Genomic DNA, 17,558 nt, shown 5'->3' with positions numbered 1-17,558 from the left:
TGCTCTTTTTAATGTTTTTCCCAAAAGTGAGTTTAAAGCTCTAGCTTTTTAACAAACTAAAATACAAAAACTGCCAGTTATTGCCTCAAATTCAGTCTAGGTGGATCAGTGGTAAAGCATCGAGTTGGGATGAAGAAGGCAGTGGGTTCGATTCCTGCGACTCTGGTGCCAGTCCTGAAAGGGACAAGACGAAAGCAGTTGATCTATTCTTATTCAATTTTTATATGAATAGGACACAAAAATCCTAAAATACTACCTACTACTATGGGCAATACACATAGTTTATGTCTTTTCGCATGTATACCCACATGTGGCATCTGGATGCGAGAAATCTAATAGCCAAAAATTTAGGCGGGTTCATAACAGTCAAAATGTGGACACAGGAACACAATTTAGCACTCATTAACAATTATTATCCAGGTAAGAGGCTTCCGATACAATGAAAACTGTTGGTGGACAGATGCAAGAAATAGTGGTAACGTTTTGATGTTGGGACTTCAATGCATATAATACACTTTGGGGGAGCAATCATACGAGTATAGGAATTTATAGGTGAGAAAATGACAAAATGTTAGTAAGCACTGATGATGAGTGGAGGGGGAACGAGGGTGTTATTATACTGGCCAAGCAAATACCTAAAAAACAAACAGTTGAGATGCATTTGAGTTTGGCGAGAAGAATGGTACGTGAAGGTGGACATGTTTATCAGATCCAAATGTATGTTGGTAATTGAATACGGTTGGGGAGGAACTAGCAGGAACTAAAAGTTATTACCTGCTTGTCAAACATCCAACTGGAGAGAGTATACATTGCTATAAGCAAGAATCTTTTTTAATAAACATTATTGACATATAGTTTTGGCATGTATACAGTCACATCACAAGAGACAGGCTGACTGTGGTGCAGGAGATAGAGCGGTCATCCACCAATCCACAGTTGTTAGTTCAATCTCTCAGCTCCACTGAACCCCAACTTAGTTGCTCTTTTTGTGAGTGTTCATCTGCTGCATAGCAGCTCCCCCATCAGTTTGTGATCGTCGGTGCAAATGGTTGATTGAGAAGCAGTGTAACGTGCTTAGAGTATAGGTAAAAAAAATCGCTATATAAGTGCAGACCATTTATCATTTCAGAAAAATAAAAGCGTTTTTTCTTTTCCTCTGCTAATCGCTTGTTACACACGCCAATCCAGAAGGTGGCGGTAATAAGCCTTTAAGCTGGTCTGTCAACCGCCAACAAACCTTAAAGAAAAAGAAGAAGAGGAGGAAGAAGAAGAAGAAGAAGCACAACCGGGGATCATTGAGCTGTGAGAGAGGGAACATAAACCAACAGGCTAACTAGCTATTAATACGAGGGGTTCTTACCAGCGATTCACTGCACCAAAAGATCTCCCGAATATGTCACAAACCGGGCCTCCTCCGCGATGGCGGAATTGCCCCAGGAGAGGACAACCTGTGGCAGGTGAGCTAAGAATCAGTGCCCCAGCGTCACATTAACCAGCTTAAATGTACCTAGTGCTATTGCTAACTGGTATTTACGTGCTGTATTGCAGTTTATGTGTTTGTCGCACAGTAACGTTACCTCACGTGGGTAAAACACGGCAAGGTTTTCTGTCCCCCTGTTTAACTGGCCAGATGTCTTAATATAGTAGGTAGCACGTAGCTATTCTAGCTAATTCTTCGTCCTAATACAAACACTGCTGAGTTAGCATAACAGCATGGCAATATAAGACAACAACAACCTGATTTCAATTATTATTGTATTTAAAAGAAGCAACGTTTGGTGTAAGTCGGTTTGCAGACTTTACTGAATGACACCCACGAAGTTAACAGCTATCTGGTTCCGATAATTCTAAGCAGCATGTGTGTTTATCATGAGGCCAAACTTTAATTTGCCGTATTTTCAAATGGAGTTTGGCACGACACTGTACTCAGGGTCGTGCACTTTGTAGCGTTGGCTAACGTACTCGACTCTTAGGCAACCGCGTGGAATTTAGTTAGCTAGCCGATAGTTTATTGAATCTTGAACAAAGTATGATCTTCGAGCTAGTTCAAGCCATTTATTTGCTGTTACGACTGAGTTTGCTAGCTTAATGCTAGCTGACCGTCGAAGGATCACGTGTCAAAACAAACCGGTGATGGTGGAGAAGCCATGTAGCTGTGACATGTTTACACAGATGCCAGACCCACTTTACGTTTGCGTTTTAACACCTACACCAGCGTAGACATTTATTACACTGTATGGACCATGATAAAGTTAATGGGATCACAGCTTGTAGGTGTTTGATCCTCTTTGATTTGGACTTGAGTATACTCAAGGCTGGATTACCAGCCCAGCAGCCACAGACCCTCGGGCTCCACAGAGGACTTTATTAATAGCAATTTGTTGACGAGAGGGATGTTGCAAATCTGTGACCTTAGTCTTAAAGAGGGACTGTCTTTGAAATTATAATTATAGGACCTAAATTGTTTACACCGCATCTTCTGCGAGAAGAAATGTGTGTTATAAAATTGCATCATTTTCTTCTTGTGTGGTTAGTGTTGTTCAATGTAGTGTTCTTACTTTACAGGAGACCTGTGAGGCTGCAACCATCAGTTATTTATATACAATTCTGTAGTTGTTTTGTTTATAAGCTGCAAACTTTGGAAATGATAAAAAGGACAATATTTATTCCCCAAACTACAAGTTAGCACCAGGTATTCTAATGCCTTATTTTGGTTGACCTGGTGCTGTCTCTGGTCTTTGCTGACTTGCTCTATTGACAATAAAATTAACTATACAAAACACCATTATGTAAAGGAAACTTGAACTGTGGCAACTGACAAATTGCTTGTGCTCTCCTTGACAGGTAAATTCCTGCCAATGAAAACTATGCTGGGTCCCAGGTACGATGACCAAGTTGCCGAGGAGAACAGATTTCACCCGAGCATGCTGTCCAACTACCTAAAAAGTCTCAAAGTAAGTATCTAAATGATCACTCAGGTTTGGACTAACAGTTCAAACCTATAACACGTTGTACTTTTTTGTCTCTTTAGGTTAAAATGGGTTTGCTTGTGGATTTGACAAACACTACTCGTTTTTATGATCGCAATGATATTGAAAAAGAAGGCATAAACTATGTGAAGCTACAATGTAAAGGGTAAGAGCAAATTCACTTTCACAATTTAGAGCAATTGGCCTCACAGTCTATGTTGCTTCTCTGTTGTAACAATGTCTTTCTCTTTGCTTTAGCCACGGAGAATGTCCTTCAAAAGAGACGACTTCGATGTTCATCAGGCTGTGTGAAAACTTCATCGAGAAGAATCCCACAGAGTTAATAGGTAAGAAAATGGTTAGAGCAAATGAATTACATTTTATTGGAACAGTTTCTTTTGATATCAAATCTAGGGGCTATTTCATGCTCGCAAAGAAGCAGCAAAGATAGTAGTAGCATAGTGTTACTATATTTACTGTGTTTTATGTACAATCATTTATAATTTTTTAAAATTTTGATTGCAGTTTTTTCGGACGGTTTATAAAAGATAACTTTTAATCTGACTTCAGAAACATTTTTTAGTTTTTACAAAGAGTTCTCCAGTGTCAATAAAGCCTACAACATACACTCACTGGCCACTTTATCATCTACACCCGTACAATCTAATTCCATCCAATTCAGCAGCTCTGCTGCTCAGTAATTATAATTTTACACAAGTTACATTGTGCTCCCTGAGAAGAGGTTTTTGTCCAACAGGGGGCATTATTACTCTAAAAATAAAGATGTACAATTTGACTCGTGGCCACAAAGATGTTGACACTCTTAAACATCAGATAGCTTTCCAATACAGCCAGTACTCTGCTGATGCCTGATGCAGTTGGAGGTCAGGGGCTTAATGATTTACATAATTTTCATTGTTGCAGATGGAGCTTATGTCCATGTTTCCAAATGTACATGGCTCTCAAACCAATATCCTAACAGTCATGTGCAGTTCACTGAGTTTTTGGTTTTCTAAGAATGTAGGAGTTTGATACGAGAAGCAGCAGTCTCCCACTGACTGTGTAGGTGATTTCTAGGTGAAAGGGCATGATTTGGCACCTAGGCTAAAACCTGGCTCCATAAGTTTGTTTTTTAAAGTGGAAATATGTGTAGATGTTCAAATGTGGGCAGGTTTTTGCACAGTTGCTTCCAGTGTATATTCAAATACAAAGAAATACTGTAGTTATATGTGCACTTGAGTTATTTAAGAGTTTGTAATTCAGAATCTATAAATCTGACCTAAGTAGCTTATAAAGTATGCTATGCTGTTTCACCTATAATACATCTGAAAATGGTAAAAATGACATGCTTTGCTTTGACTGTCCAATTGTCCAAAACCAAATCACCTCAGTTTATCATCTTGTACGACAAATAAAAGCCTCATATTTACACATTTGCGGTACTCTGCTAGTTGTTAGTGTATATGCTATTGTAAAAATAATGGATTTACTGCACAGACATGGAGCAAGGTGTGAAGTAATTTAGAAACAGTGCCACCTCTTTGTAATCTTTTTCACAATTTTTTATTTTTTTTTTACACAATAAAATGTTTTGTTTAGAATCTGTCTACTATGGGTCACAATACAGTTACAGCATATGGACCAAGGTTTTTTCTTAAGCTGTGTGTTGTGAGCTGCTACATTATATCTCTGTTGGATTCTATTAAATCTAAATCGGAGTCAAGTATACGTGGGTATTGAAGTTGCACTTTCACACTGCTGACAGCAGGGTGCTCTCTTATACCTCACCCTGGCATTTTAACGCCCTGTCCAGCTCTGTCTTAGCTACTGCTATAACTGCTGCCTGCTCCAACATCAGAGCAGAATGTGTGAATGTCATCATAGCGATGTCCTCTCTTTAGCCAGCTGGTGATTAGGCTTTGTCGTCTCCGTGGTTAACATGTCCACATTAGACAGCTGGGCTGGTAAATGTGATCCCCATTCTCTAAAGTTGGTTCATTTCATCTTCATGAGCGTTGGTTTTACCAGGCAAACTTCCTCAGCGTGTGTGTGTGTGTGTGTGGCCTCGATGTGTACCTGTTGAAGAATGTTTGTTTCTGCACAGCACTTTGTTGACAATTGAAGGTTATTTTGTCTTTTTGACCAGGCTCCCAGATTCTGCTTTACAGTTTTTTATGTCCCCTTTTCATTCACTCTTTACCTTCCTGAATGTTTCATCAGTCTGTCTGTGTGCACAACAGCTAGTGTCAGATTGATATTTGTTTTATTTTTTGATGTCGATATAATGTCAAGACCACCTTCATGGGGGATGGGGAGGGAGATCTGCCTGTGAGTTTTCGAAACGGGTGACCTTATGCCCTTGCTCAAAACATGCATTCAGCCTTAGTATATCTCAGAGGACTGATGAAATTGCTGTGAATGACAAACACAATGAATATGATTTAAACAAACTATTGAATAATGATGCCTCGCTCTCTTCCTGCTACATGAAATTGGTCACATGAAGGTGTTGAAAACGGATGCAGGAAAAGATGAAGTAAATTTAAGAGGATTTCATTATTTTTGACCTATGTACTGCTTCTTTTCTCTCTCCTGAAGGTGTTCACTGTACACATGGCTTCAACCGCACTGGTTTTCTGATATGTGCATTCTTGGTCGAGAAGATGGACTGGAGGTAAGGGTTGAGGCTCACAGTCTTAACAATCTTTATGGTCACCTTCCGTTTTAACATGAATCATCCAACATGGAGCAGCAGTACATTGCATCATTACTCTGCTTTTGATTGCTGAATCCCTGTACCTTCTGTTTTGTGCGTTCATGTGGAGAGGTAGGAGTGTCCCAGTTGACTTTTGGATGGAGAGCTAGAGTAAATTGGTGAATGTGGGTTTTCAAAGGCAAACACGAAATCAAGGAAAAGACACAACTTTTTTATTTTATTTTGCCATTAAACTTATTTCAACCATCAAACATCATTTTAAACTTGTTTTTTGATCTACTAAAAAATAGAGGAAAGTGATTGGGCCTAAATCTCCCAGCCGTTTTTTTTTTATTAATCTAATTCCCTTTTATCCTTTTCCCTATGATTTTTTCGTGTTGTCCCACATATAAAAACTACGTGTACACTACACATAGTTTCTCAGTCCATGACAGACATGTTAAATAATTTACAACAGTTAGTTGGAGGTGAGTCTGTGTTTTTTGCCAGAGGTGGAGCAGCAGTCTGAAAAAACCGAAACCCCTGAAAGCTGTTGGCTTTGACATGTAGACTGGATAAAATGCTCCCACCACCCACAGCTTCCTGTGTAATGAACTTTCTGAGAGCATTTACAGTCCACTGTTATGTGCAAAATAATTAAAATGAATATAAAGGTAGATTTGTTGTTTTTAGTTTTTAACAATAAAAGTGTGTGTGTGTGTGTGTGTGTGTGTGTGTGTATATATATATATATATATATATATATATATATATATATATATATATATATATATATATATATATATATATATATATATATATATATATATATATATATATATATATATATATATATATATATATATATATATATATATATATATATATATATATATATATATATATATATATATGATTTATCAGAAGTGTATTCTGAGTGTTTTGGGGGATTTCCATACAGAAAAGTGGAAAACCACCATCATTTGCTAGAGAATTTATTTACTTTTTAGTTTATTTTTTTTAGTGTGATCATTGTTGCTGGTCCTGACCCAGTGAATAATAAACATTATTGAAATGCTTTTTCTTAATTAATTAAGATTTTTATTTGTTTATTTTTTTTGTCCTTTCGGCTTGTCCCGTGAGGTCAGGGTAGCCACAGCGGCTCATTTGTCAGTATGTTGATTTGGCACAGTTCTTACACCGGATGCCCATCCTGAAGCAACCCTTCCCGGCTCTGCGCGGCTGGGGATGGGGATGGGCTGTTAGGCCTTCAGTGTCTTGCCCAGGGACACTTCGGCATGTGGTGGGGAAGAGCGTTGGCCACTCTACCCACTGTACCACTGCTGCCCTTTCTTAATGAATCAAGATGATTTACATAAATATGAAAACTTAGTGGACTAAACATTTATTCCTGAGGACCTCCAATTGAAAGGTCTTCTTAGACAAAGATACCACTTTTCCAAATAGTTTTAAATTTGGTATAAAACTCTCTCTGCTGTCTTAAGTTTCTTAAATGTTTGAAATTCCTGCCTCAGGAGTGAGCGGTTTTGAAACTGTTTCCATTGCATCACACTCAGCAGTCAAATAAATATGAGGATGAGCATTACGTAAGTGCTCAGTGCTCAGTGCTTTAAGCACTATCTACACTTTTTTTGGAAAAGGGTTTAAAATGCGCACAGCTAAAAACTACCCCCAGCGTACCTTGTTGAGAAACGTAGACATGATCCTACCGAATTCTTGTCTGAAATTGTGCACCAGCAGGTTCTTCACTTTCCAGCCTCAGGCTTTGGTTTATGGTTATATAACTACTGTGTTATTCAGTATACATCTCCATTTGCACCTTAACCTGAGGTAGAGGTATCAGCAACGTAAGAGAATTTGCAGTATTTCTTTAAGTTGTATTCTGATTGGCTCAGAGTGATTGTGGGGATTTCACCTCCAGCCAATGGAATTGGATGCTTATGAATAATTCAACTTTTATGTAAATGGTCAGCTTAAGCACAGAGGGGGATCTGCACTTTAAGGAAAGAGAGATTTAGAGAATTGTGAGGTACATTTGGTGAACAACATGTCACAGGGATGTTAAAATACACTCACTTTGTTTAAAATTGAGTCAAAAAAGACCCTAATGCCGGTGATTTTAATCATTTTTAATCTATTTTATTTTAATGTCTGTGATGTTTCTTAGTCATCGAGGTTTGGTTATTCGAAGATTGAATCATGTCAATTAGACTTCTTTCTTCTTGGTCACGCTCTCCCCAATCTCTAACAAAGAGAAAGAAAGTACAGTCTTTCCTTAAATTCTATTAAATTCATAAAATTGTTAGTGGCTGCCCTAAAAATATTTGGCCCCTTTTTATGTAGTTCATAAATTATTCTGAAAGTATTGTCACCAATAAAATGAAATAAATCTTAGTTTTAAAGCTGTCTTTTTTTCATGACTCCTATCAGTGTTGAGGCAACTGTGGCTGCTTTTGCCCAGGCCCGGGCCCCAGGGATCTACAAGGGAGACTACCTCAAAGAGCTTTTCCGTCGCTATGGTGATGAGGATGACACACCCCCCGCCCCCGCACTGCCTGAGTGGTGCTTCGACGACGATGATGGGGATGTGGACGATGACGGTAATGCTGTCGGTCAGGAGTCGGGCCCGAGTTCTTCCGGGTCAGCACCTGGCAAGCGAAAGAAAGAAAAACTAAAACTGGTAAGACTTCTGGAGGCTCCAGACACTTTGCCCCCCCGCACAATATGGATGCCAGGCAGGGTGAAGGTCTGTGGAGGGGCTTCACTTCTAATTGATGAGACACTTATCTTTAACTGTGGATAATAATCCAATGAAGTGCATCTTCAGATGCAGAGGAAATTATGCTTTACATCTCCTCATCTGCTGGCAAAGGTATAATTTTGATGAGATAAAAGCTGTCTCCCTTTCTTTATGTTAACCTTTCATCAGTGCATTTGGTGAAATTAGGAGTACTTAATCATCTTCACTAGGCTATAATTAAGCTTACTTCTGTTTGAATTCAGTTGATGTTCTCATCGGAGTTATTTTGAGTGGTTTACAAGATGCTTACACTTCTACAGCAGTCAGAGTAGAAGCATTGGCAACAGCTGCGGTGTTTAAAAAGTAGGAATTTGTACGAATTGAAATGGCATTCAAATAGAATAAGTGGAGTATTTATTTGGCTTTAAAGAAAACCCGAATCAAGGTCTCGAGGGAGGAAGCCAGAGGACACAGAGCAGCAGCAGTACCTTACCGTGTTTTTGTTGAGGGACTATTGTCATTTTGCTGCTACGAGGAGAAAAGTCATGAAATTTATTTGAATGAAACCCTTTTGACTTTTGATCTGGAAATAAAAAACATTACTTTGTACATTTTTGACAGTATTATCTCAGTTTAACAAATTATTAATAAAGAGGTGGATTTTGTGATAGGACTGGTTCCTCATGCTGCTGGGTTTCAGAAATAGGATCTGGATTGACAGTCAAAGGTATCACATTTTTGTTCTCATATGTTTGAACTATTTATAAAGATGAATATGTAGCTCAATGCAAATCGCACAATACCTTCACTTTACAGCTTTCAGGGATTTATCTATTTAATAATTTCATTTTTTTGTCTTCCCTCACTTTTCTGTTGTTGAAAATAGGGTTGCACCTAATCATTATTTTCATTATTGATTAGTGTGCTAATGATGTTGTTGCCAAAATCAATGATCAGCGGCTTTCGGCTTCCTCCAGGGGTCGCCACAGCCTAATGTGTTCTGCACGTTGATTTTAAAACAAAATTTATTATTATTTTTTTAATTATTCTTTATTTCACCACCGAAAGAAATGTATTCAAAGTAGGAAAATGTTAGCAGCTGCAAAAATAAAGTAATTAGGAAACTATATGTTCATCGTAAATTTTGATGACTCGTGATATTTTAGTAGTATCTGCTGTAGCTATTAATACATATATATATTATGGGAAACATTGTTAAGATTTTTTTTTCTTTTTCCTGTTTCTGTCAGCACCATCAGGCAAAAATGAAAAACTAGCTCACCCCTTTTTATTGGTTAATCTGTCAATTCAAATGCTTATCGGGGTGCAAGATACATAGAAAGTGATTAAATTAAACAAGAAAAATGAAAGGCATATTGTCACTATTTGTTTACCATTAGGCTTTAATTAATTGTTATTTCCTGCAGTATTAGATTACTTAAATTAAACCTAGTGAAACCATTGGGAACCCTGTATCCAAGTTAAAACTGCCCTGTGTGCCTGATCGGGCAAAGAAGGCAACCTGGTGTGACTATGCTTTGAGTAAGGGTGTATGAATGTCATTAAGCAGGAGCACCATTGTTTAAAGCACAGAATTCTCTCTAGATCAAAAGGTGGGCAATGAGATTTTTGTGATCATGAATGGTGCTTGGTGTGACATATACTGTGTCTGTCTCTGTCCTAATTGGCATATTATTATATTACACCGGTTAGCAAGGTTCATTTGGGCAGATTGAGGAGGAAAAAGGTCACGTCAAAAGGGAAAAAAGTGAGATTAGGAAATGAGGTGAATAAGTACCACAGATGTCGCTATGTCGCTAATGCTTCTATCAAAGTAGGTGAGTGGATTTCTGTATAAATGGGATCATGGTGTAAAAAAGCATGGAGAGAGGAGACAGTAGAGTCCAATTTCTTGGGAGTTGAAGGGCATGAGCAGATTATAGGAAATGGAAGCATAAAATCATTTGAGCATTGTATTAATATTGAAAAGGTCAAAAGGAAAGATTGATGTATAATATTTCAACCTGTTAGCTGCATACAGGAATTCATAAAGCAAAGAAGCAGCTGGTTGGAAAATAATAGTGATGTTCAAAATGTCTTTTTTTTTTTTTTTTAAGTGTGTAGGAGGACATGAGTGTTTATTTAAATGCAATACAAGTTCTGTTTTTCTCTTCTTTTTTTTTTTCTTTCCTCCCCAGGGTGCAGTATTCCTTGAAGGCATCACGGTGAAGGGCGTCACACAGGTCACTACACAACCTAAGCTTGGGGAGATCCAAAGGATGTGTCAGGCGATGGCTGAGTGGGACAAGTAAGAGCATACCTTTGTCCTGCTGGTGCCCCTCAGGGGAATTCTGTGTGTCTGTGTGTACACGTGGGTGAACTGTACGGTGTTGTGAATGACTCATTTGTCTTAAGTCACCTATTGTTTTTTTTTTGGTTTGTTTTTTTTTTTGCTAAGATCTTTACATTTTCAGACAGGCAGCAGAGTCAGGAATAGAAATATGCAGAAACATGCTGCTGCAGCTTTTTAAATGAAATTGCAGAGTCAGAAAAGTCACCACAGTCCATGTTGTTTTTCTTCGCTACTTTTTCCATCTACTTTTGCCCTGTGTGTGTCTCTGCCTACGGTGTTCTGATAATTAGTTGTGAATGTGGGTATTATCGGATTAAAAATTACCATTTAGTGTCTAAAATCAAAATGTGCTGTTTTAGCTTTTGCACAGTGTTAAAGCTCAAGCCACCCGAATTCTCCCACACTTGTCTTCTTCCCACCTTATAACAAACATATTGTTGAAGAGGTGTGTTAAAGAGGCCCACTTCTGCAGAGGCAAGGTTTTGTTTTTTTTGGTCCAAAATGTATTAAACTCTTTTAAAATAATGGTCAGGCAAACATCTTTGTAGGGCTCCACAGTACTTGGAGCCAAACGGTGTTGGTGCTGAATCTAAAAGCAGGATTCAGACAAATATGACTTATTGATAGGAGTCTTGTCAGTTTAATTCCAAAGTATTGACTCCTAATTGGTACTTTTACGCATACAGATGCAAAAAGCTGGTGTAGTGACAATTGGTATGTGAACAAGATGTGACTTTCCAGCCCTGCACCCCCCTGAGCTTGACAGATTGTAAAAGCACAGAGCCACACTAAGGGAGAATGTGGAGAAAGCCTCAACTTTATACTAAGATTATCTGATGCAGTGTGGGTGACAGCCAAGGGAGAGCCAGTCGCAATCATTTTGACTCCAGCAGAAACTGAAGAACAACGTTGTTTACTACAGCACTGTGTGAAGGATGTTTTAAATGTATTTTATCTTTCTTTCTAGTGAAGCTAAGGACGATCATCATGGTCTCTGGCTTTCAAGTTTTCTACAGCTTTAATGAGTTATGGGGTATAAAAAGGATGATGCGTCGAACTGAATTGCTGACTTATTGTGTTTGGTAATGGCAGGTAAATCAGAAAAACAACGATCCAGTTGGAACAGTGTAGGCGCAATAGGTATAATCAGATTACTCATAATTCTGTTTAATGATAATTCATATTGGTCTCGTAAATGATTAACCCAAAATTGCAATGTGAGTAATGCTGCTGCTCCTAGGTTTTGTATTCTCAAAATTGTGATGCTCTTTGGATCAGAATTGTACTTCATATCACTCTAATGTCAGCCGTTTTCACTAATTGTAAACTCAGTTTTATTTCAGGGTTATGAATTACTTGATTGCGATTGTTTTTTTTTTTTCATTGTTGTTGCAGGTCTGGTTTTCCTGGGGCTCAGCCTGTGTCCATGGATAGACAAAACATTCGTTACCTGGAACAGAAACCTTACAAAGTGAGCTGGAAAGCTGATGGCACACGGTGGGTCTGTTTTTCTTAAGATCTCTATACTGTAAATGACTCCTTGTCCACACTTATCAAAAAAAGTATCACATTTGTGTCACTGACTGGACCAATTGGTAGGAATACTGAGAGTTTGTGTCCGGAGGAATTGCATCTGGAGTAGTGGAGTTTAGTATTCCAGTATTTGGGAGAGATCACAGTGTGCTGCAGCCAATTTCAGATTTTTACATATCAGGGATTTTTCAGTTGGTAAGGCAGTGGTTCACAGACCACAGGGTCAGTGGTTCGATCCCCGGTCACGGCTATATGTCGAAGTGTCTCTGGGCATGACACTGAACCCCTAACAGCCCATTCCCATCCGCAGCTGTGCAGTGCTGGTCCCCAAGCCCAGTAGAAATTGGGGAGGGTTGTGTCATCTGGTGTAAACACGGTGCCAAATCAACATGCGGACAATGATCCACTGTGGCGACTCTGAACTCCTAGGATAAGCCGAAAGGACAAAAAAATAAAGTGCTTTCATATCCTGTATGAGAAAAACTAGCAGATTTTGGCCACGACCAATATTCTGCTAATGTGTGTAATCAACTGCTATCACCTGCAAATTCTTCACAATTTTGCTCTCAATTTTAAGTAGAGAATACTACTCCTGTCTTTTGCTGCCTCCAGCTCCTGCTCTTATTTACTCAAGTCCTAAAGAGCAGTGATACCTACATTTTCAGTCATGAAAAGCAGAGACACAGAGAAGCACCAAAAAATAAATTAAAAAAATCCAATGCTTCCCTCTGAATTCGGAGGAGGCAAAAGCAACCTAAAATACCAAACTGTACAAATGTTCTACCACTGATTTACAGTTACTTAGAGATTGACTAACCTACAATTACCTTGACTGTCTGCTGACTTCAATTAATTTACCTCACCAGCATGGTTCCATGCTGCTAATAATGTTACACATATTACTACTTTTAAAGAGCAAAAATAAAAACTTTTATATCTAAGGCTCAACAAACAGAATCTCTCCAGAGAGAGAAATGGGCACATCCTGAACACATCCACTTGGTTTCACTCTACAAACAGGATTTTTGTGCAACAGTTCAGCTGTTTGCCATGCAGAAATGTATTTCGCTTCATAGGGCTAGAGTAAAATTACAATGTCTCAAAACAAATGTATGAAGTACTGCTGCTGTGCATAAAAAGTGCACTCTCCTGTCAGTGTGGAGACATGCATTACTTTAATACGTTTGCAGTTTGACAGTCACAGCAACTTAATGAAGTCAAAGAAACTGAGATCCAGTCCACAATTGTTCGATCAGAGTGAGACAGTGTCTGAAAGGCACAATGTTCAAATCAAGTGTAACTGAGACAAAGTGAAATTCTCGCTGGGTGGCAATTGGTGTAGATCAGCTCTGCTTTAAAGTTATTTTATTTTCTAAATTGTTTTATTTATAGTTATCTTGAGATAACTTTAGCTAAACTAGGACTATCATAATTATCAACCCTATTGTCTGGCGTTGTTCTGCTCTGAATTTCTTTCTGCTGAGATGCTGAAAGCTTTTACGTTGTAATCCTGTGTTTGGGTAATTGGGCTTTACGTTTAAAAGATGCAAAAGTAACACATACACACACACACATTCTAAGACAAACACAGAAACTTAAGATTGTGTTTTAGGGAAATTATAGCAAACAGTTTTGTCAGTTTCCAGGACAAAACACTTAATCAGACAGATCTACCGTGAATGGAAAATGACAAATCCCTTAATTTTTTTCTTGAAGATTTAAGTGAACAATCAATATAAAATGATGATGCACCATAATGAAAGAACTGAACACTGTAAATTGTTATGAGATTTGTAAAGATCTTGTCATAAATTAAGAAACACTTGCGTTTTTACTTTGATTAAATGATCATAGTTTTTATCCAAAATCTATTTCAGTGAAGAATCTAATTTGTGATGCAGTTTATCATTTCCTCCTTATTTTAATTATATTTGTAACTAAGCATTCACGCACATAATGTGATTGTTTTTTTGCATGTTAAATGGACACACATTTGGAGAAAAAAGGGAGGAGGTGACAGTATGTGGTTGTGCCTTCATCCTGCACTTACGTTGTGTTTTTTGGATCACATTGGTTTTACACATGACCTGGAGTTAGTGAATGATAATGGCCTCTGTCTATAGAGCTAATATGAATCTCAGTCCAACCCACCAGCATAATTCAGAGATAAGTGTCACCAGAACATATTGTGCTCGAGTCTAATTGAGCAAGACTAATCTATTTATACTTAGTGTAATTTGATCAATGGTAATTTGTGTTTTATTAGAGAAGCGAGTGATGTTTCTACCTGATACACTCAGGTTTTTTGTACAGCCTCCTTTTTTACACTTGAGTTTCTTACTAAGTAAAAGCTTTACACACTGTTTCTAACTATCATACATAGCGCTAGTGCTGCCCAAATAAATGCAGCGTCTTCTGCCAGTCACTATTTTCAACACTCAAACTACTTTCCAAACAAGCAAAGCACCGTGTAATTAACAGGAAATTTAGAGATGTGCTGTTGCTAAACCTTAACTAATCATGTTCGCAGCAAGGGAAGTAAAACGGTATAAAAGGTGTTTTCACTTTTTTCCACATTTAATTCATGCACATTAATGTGCTTTTCTTGAACACTTTGTCTCTGTTTTATAGCAAAAATTTGAAAGTTGAAGCTGCTATTCCTTTGCAGGTGTGTATAAATAACTAGAAAAATCACAATCTCAGCCTATTTACATGGCAAAAGGTTTGATTTTTTTTTTTTAGTTTTAGACAGTAAACTTTGATGACACAGGGTATCGAATAAGTCTCACAAAGACTATAGGAATTTCCACAGCGTATACCGTAGAGGAAGAATTCTCTATACTGTAACCGTTCAGGTAATAAGCTTGTGTTGTCATTGGGAAAAACTTACATTTATAGATGCACAGAAAGTAAAGTCTTTTTTTTTTCCCTCCTCCTCTGACACTTCTGCTCTGATATTACTTTGTTCTATTGAGCTAAGAAATGGATCACAGCTTTTTAAAAGCATGCTACTTTTATTGGTGGCTCACCTGAAACACTTGCTTTTGATTTTGTCCAGGCACATCGTTCCTTTTTATGTGAAATTTAGGGGGCACAAAGAAGCGATGATGAGAAATGGCTTAGTGAAAAGAATATCTGTGATTTGAAATTCCTTAGATGTGGCCAGTCTTTATTGAATCTACACAGTGTTTATTAAATCTTCCAGTGCTGGACAACAAGAATTATTGTTAAATTCAAGACAGAAGGACATGAACTCCTTGGCAATTAGTGGATATAATCATACTTTATTTGTAGTTTGATTCATCTTGTAATCGCATGGATTGTATTAATCCTAAAAGGTGTCCATTCATAAAGTCCTAATCTGCTTTAATATGTGGAGCACTTGCAATGCATAAACAGGATTAATGAGTTTTGAGAGTGTTTTTTTTTTTTTTATATGCATTATTTACATGGACTGTGCAGAGCATTCGTTATTAAACATCCTGTTTGCCAGCCATCGGCATTTTTAAGACCCAAAATGGGTTTTTAATAGGACATTTCTGTTCTTCAAGGTGGTCCGGAAAGATTTTTCTTTTTGCATATTGCCAGAGGTCCTTACTTAAGTCTTACATATTCTAAATCCCACCAGTTTCCCTTTTGTTACTTTGGTGAAAATAGGAAAGTTTCCCATTTAAATGCAAATCATTTTTACTTTTAAAGGCAATAATTTTCTTTATTTCCTACAAAGCATAATGTTTGCCGGAAAAGGTTAACTGAACAAAAACGTTCACTTTTAACAACTGCTGCAGTCTCTTCTTCTGGCCACTGGGCTATATACATCAACAATCCTGACAGTTAAACTGCTTTGCTCAGTAACACAACACCAGGCAGGATGGTGACGAAGTACTAAACCCCGATGCGCAGAGCAGTCATGCAGTGTAGAAACTGTCAGTTGTCTGCCAAGAAGGTGGCTTCTAATGGGCTTTGGAAAGGACAACAAAATCAGTGGATTTGCCAAGAGGGAAAACAGGCTGAGTTAGGTTTTTAATCATCTTGTTGTAGAGCCTTCTGTCAGGGCTAGATTGGTTTGCGCCCCAGAGAGGTAAAGGAGGAGGAGGTAGAGGGGCCAATTAATTATTTTAAACAAACAATGCTGCTCAGCTTGGACTTTATAAGAGAAAGTGGACTTGGTGTGAAAGTCTTTGGCTGTTTTAATTTACTTCAGTAATGAAACAGTAACGTGGCGTTGACTTTGAGGAGCCATATTAGATCTTTTGGATGGTCAAGATTTTGATGTAGCTTTGTTTATTGGGTGTTGTTGTTTTTTCTTCCTTATTAATTGTTTTTTACTGTCTCCGTTAGTTACTTGCGTGATATATGAGTTGGGGGTGCTCAGTTGGTCGAACAGTTGTCCACAAGCCTCAAAGTCTTGTGGTCAGTGTCAGAGTAGCCCTGTTTGGTTTCCATTGCTTTCCTCTGAAACATATAGCCAAGCAGCTGTGTGCATGTTCCTCCTTTTGGCCATTTTGTTTTTTTGCTTATTGGCTACGTGGAACAGTAAAGTTTGATTTCTACAGTCCAATTGCCACCAGATATCTGTGTTTTTCTAATTTCCGCACACACCCCCACTTGATTGGCCTGCTGTGCAAGTGAGAGGATTGCTGTACTGTACTGCTCTACTCCTGCTCTGATTTTTGCATTTGTTACAATTTTTTGTGGTGCCTGTAATGTGAACATGTGCAACACTTTGACTGTTATCCAGAGGAGACATTCATAGTTTTGACAGGTGCTGATCTGGCTAACCTTCTCACCTCAAGGTTTTTTTTTTTTTTGTGAAGCTTTATAGTGTGACTCATCATTGGGAAATAGGTGTGTTCCCCTAAGTGGGAATAAGTTGGAGCTGCTTTGAGCAAATTTGCAGATCATCAGATTTGCAATTTTCCCTACTGCAGTTACTTTATTCTCTCCAAGTCAGGACTTGTTTCCATAAAAAGAATAATTTTGCTTGTGCAGCTTTCACAGTATGAAATAAGAGTTTGACAATTGTTTACAGTGCTGTATGGCTAAAAACAGAGTTTAGTGAATCATAGTTTACGTACATGCATCCATCTTTTTTTTTTCTACAAAGATGCCAGAACAACAGCAAATCAGAGTAAGATGTGGAGTTTGAACTCAACAACATTAGAATATAGATATTATATGGATATTTTAGATTCTGTATGTTTAAAATGAAAAATTAACCTTACTTATTTTGGTGTATAAAAGCAG

At 38.0% G+C, this 17,558-nt stretch overlaps 1 protein-coding gene across 1 annotated transcript in view; it reads left to right on the top strand.

Annotated features, from left to right (window-relative positions):
- Positions 1-1,254: 1,254 nt before the first annotated feature.
- Positions 1,255-17,558, top strand: part of rngtt (RNA guanylyltransferase and 5'-phosphatase) — an 80,516-nt gene continuing 64,212 nt past the window's right edge. Inside the window, exons 1-8 of the mRNA XM_067482230.1 lie at positions 1,255-1,457; positions 2,845-2,954; positions 3,032-3,135; positions 3,228-3,316; positions 5,568-5,643; positions 8,116-8,365; positions 10,624-10,733; positions 12,174-12,275. Of these exons, the coding sequence (XP_067338331.1) occupies positions 1,394-1,457; positions 2,845-2,954; positions 3,032-3,135; positions 3,228-3,316; positions 5,568-5,643; positions 8,116-8,365; positions 10,624-10,733; positions 12,174-12,275 (905 nt within the window). The 5' untranslated portion in view covers positions 1,255-1,393. The remainder of the gene's footprint in view (positions 1,458-2,844; positions 2,955-3,031; positions 3,136-3,227; positions 3,317-5,567; positions 5,644-8,115; positions 8,366-10,623; positions 10,734-12,173; positions 12,276-17,558) is intronic.

Source organism: Channa argus, chromosome 17, assembly GCF_033026475.1.
Source record: "Channa argus isolate prfri chromosome 17, Channa argus male v1.0, whole genome shotgun sequence".
NCBI lineage: Eukaryota > Metazoa > Chordata > Actinopteri > Anabantiformes > Channidae > Channa > Channa argus.
This window is presented reverse-complemented; position numbering and strand designations above follow the sequence as displayed.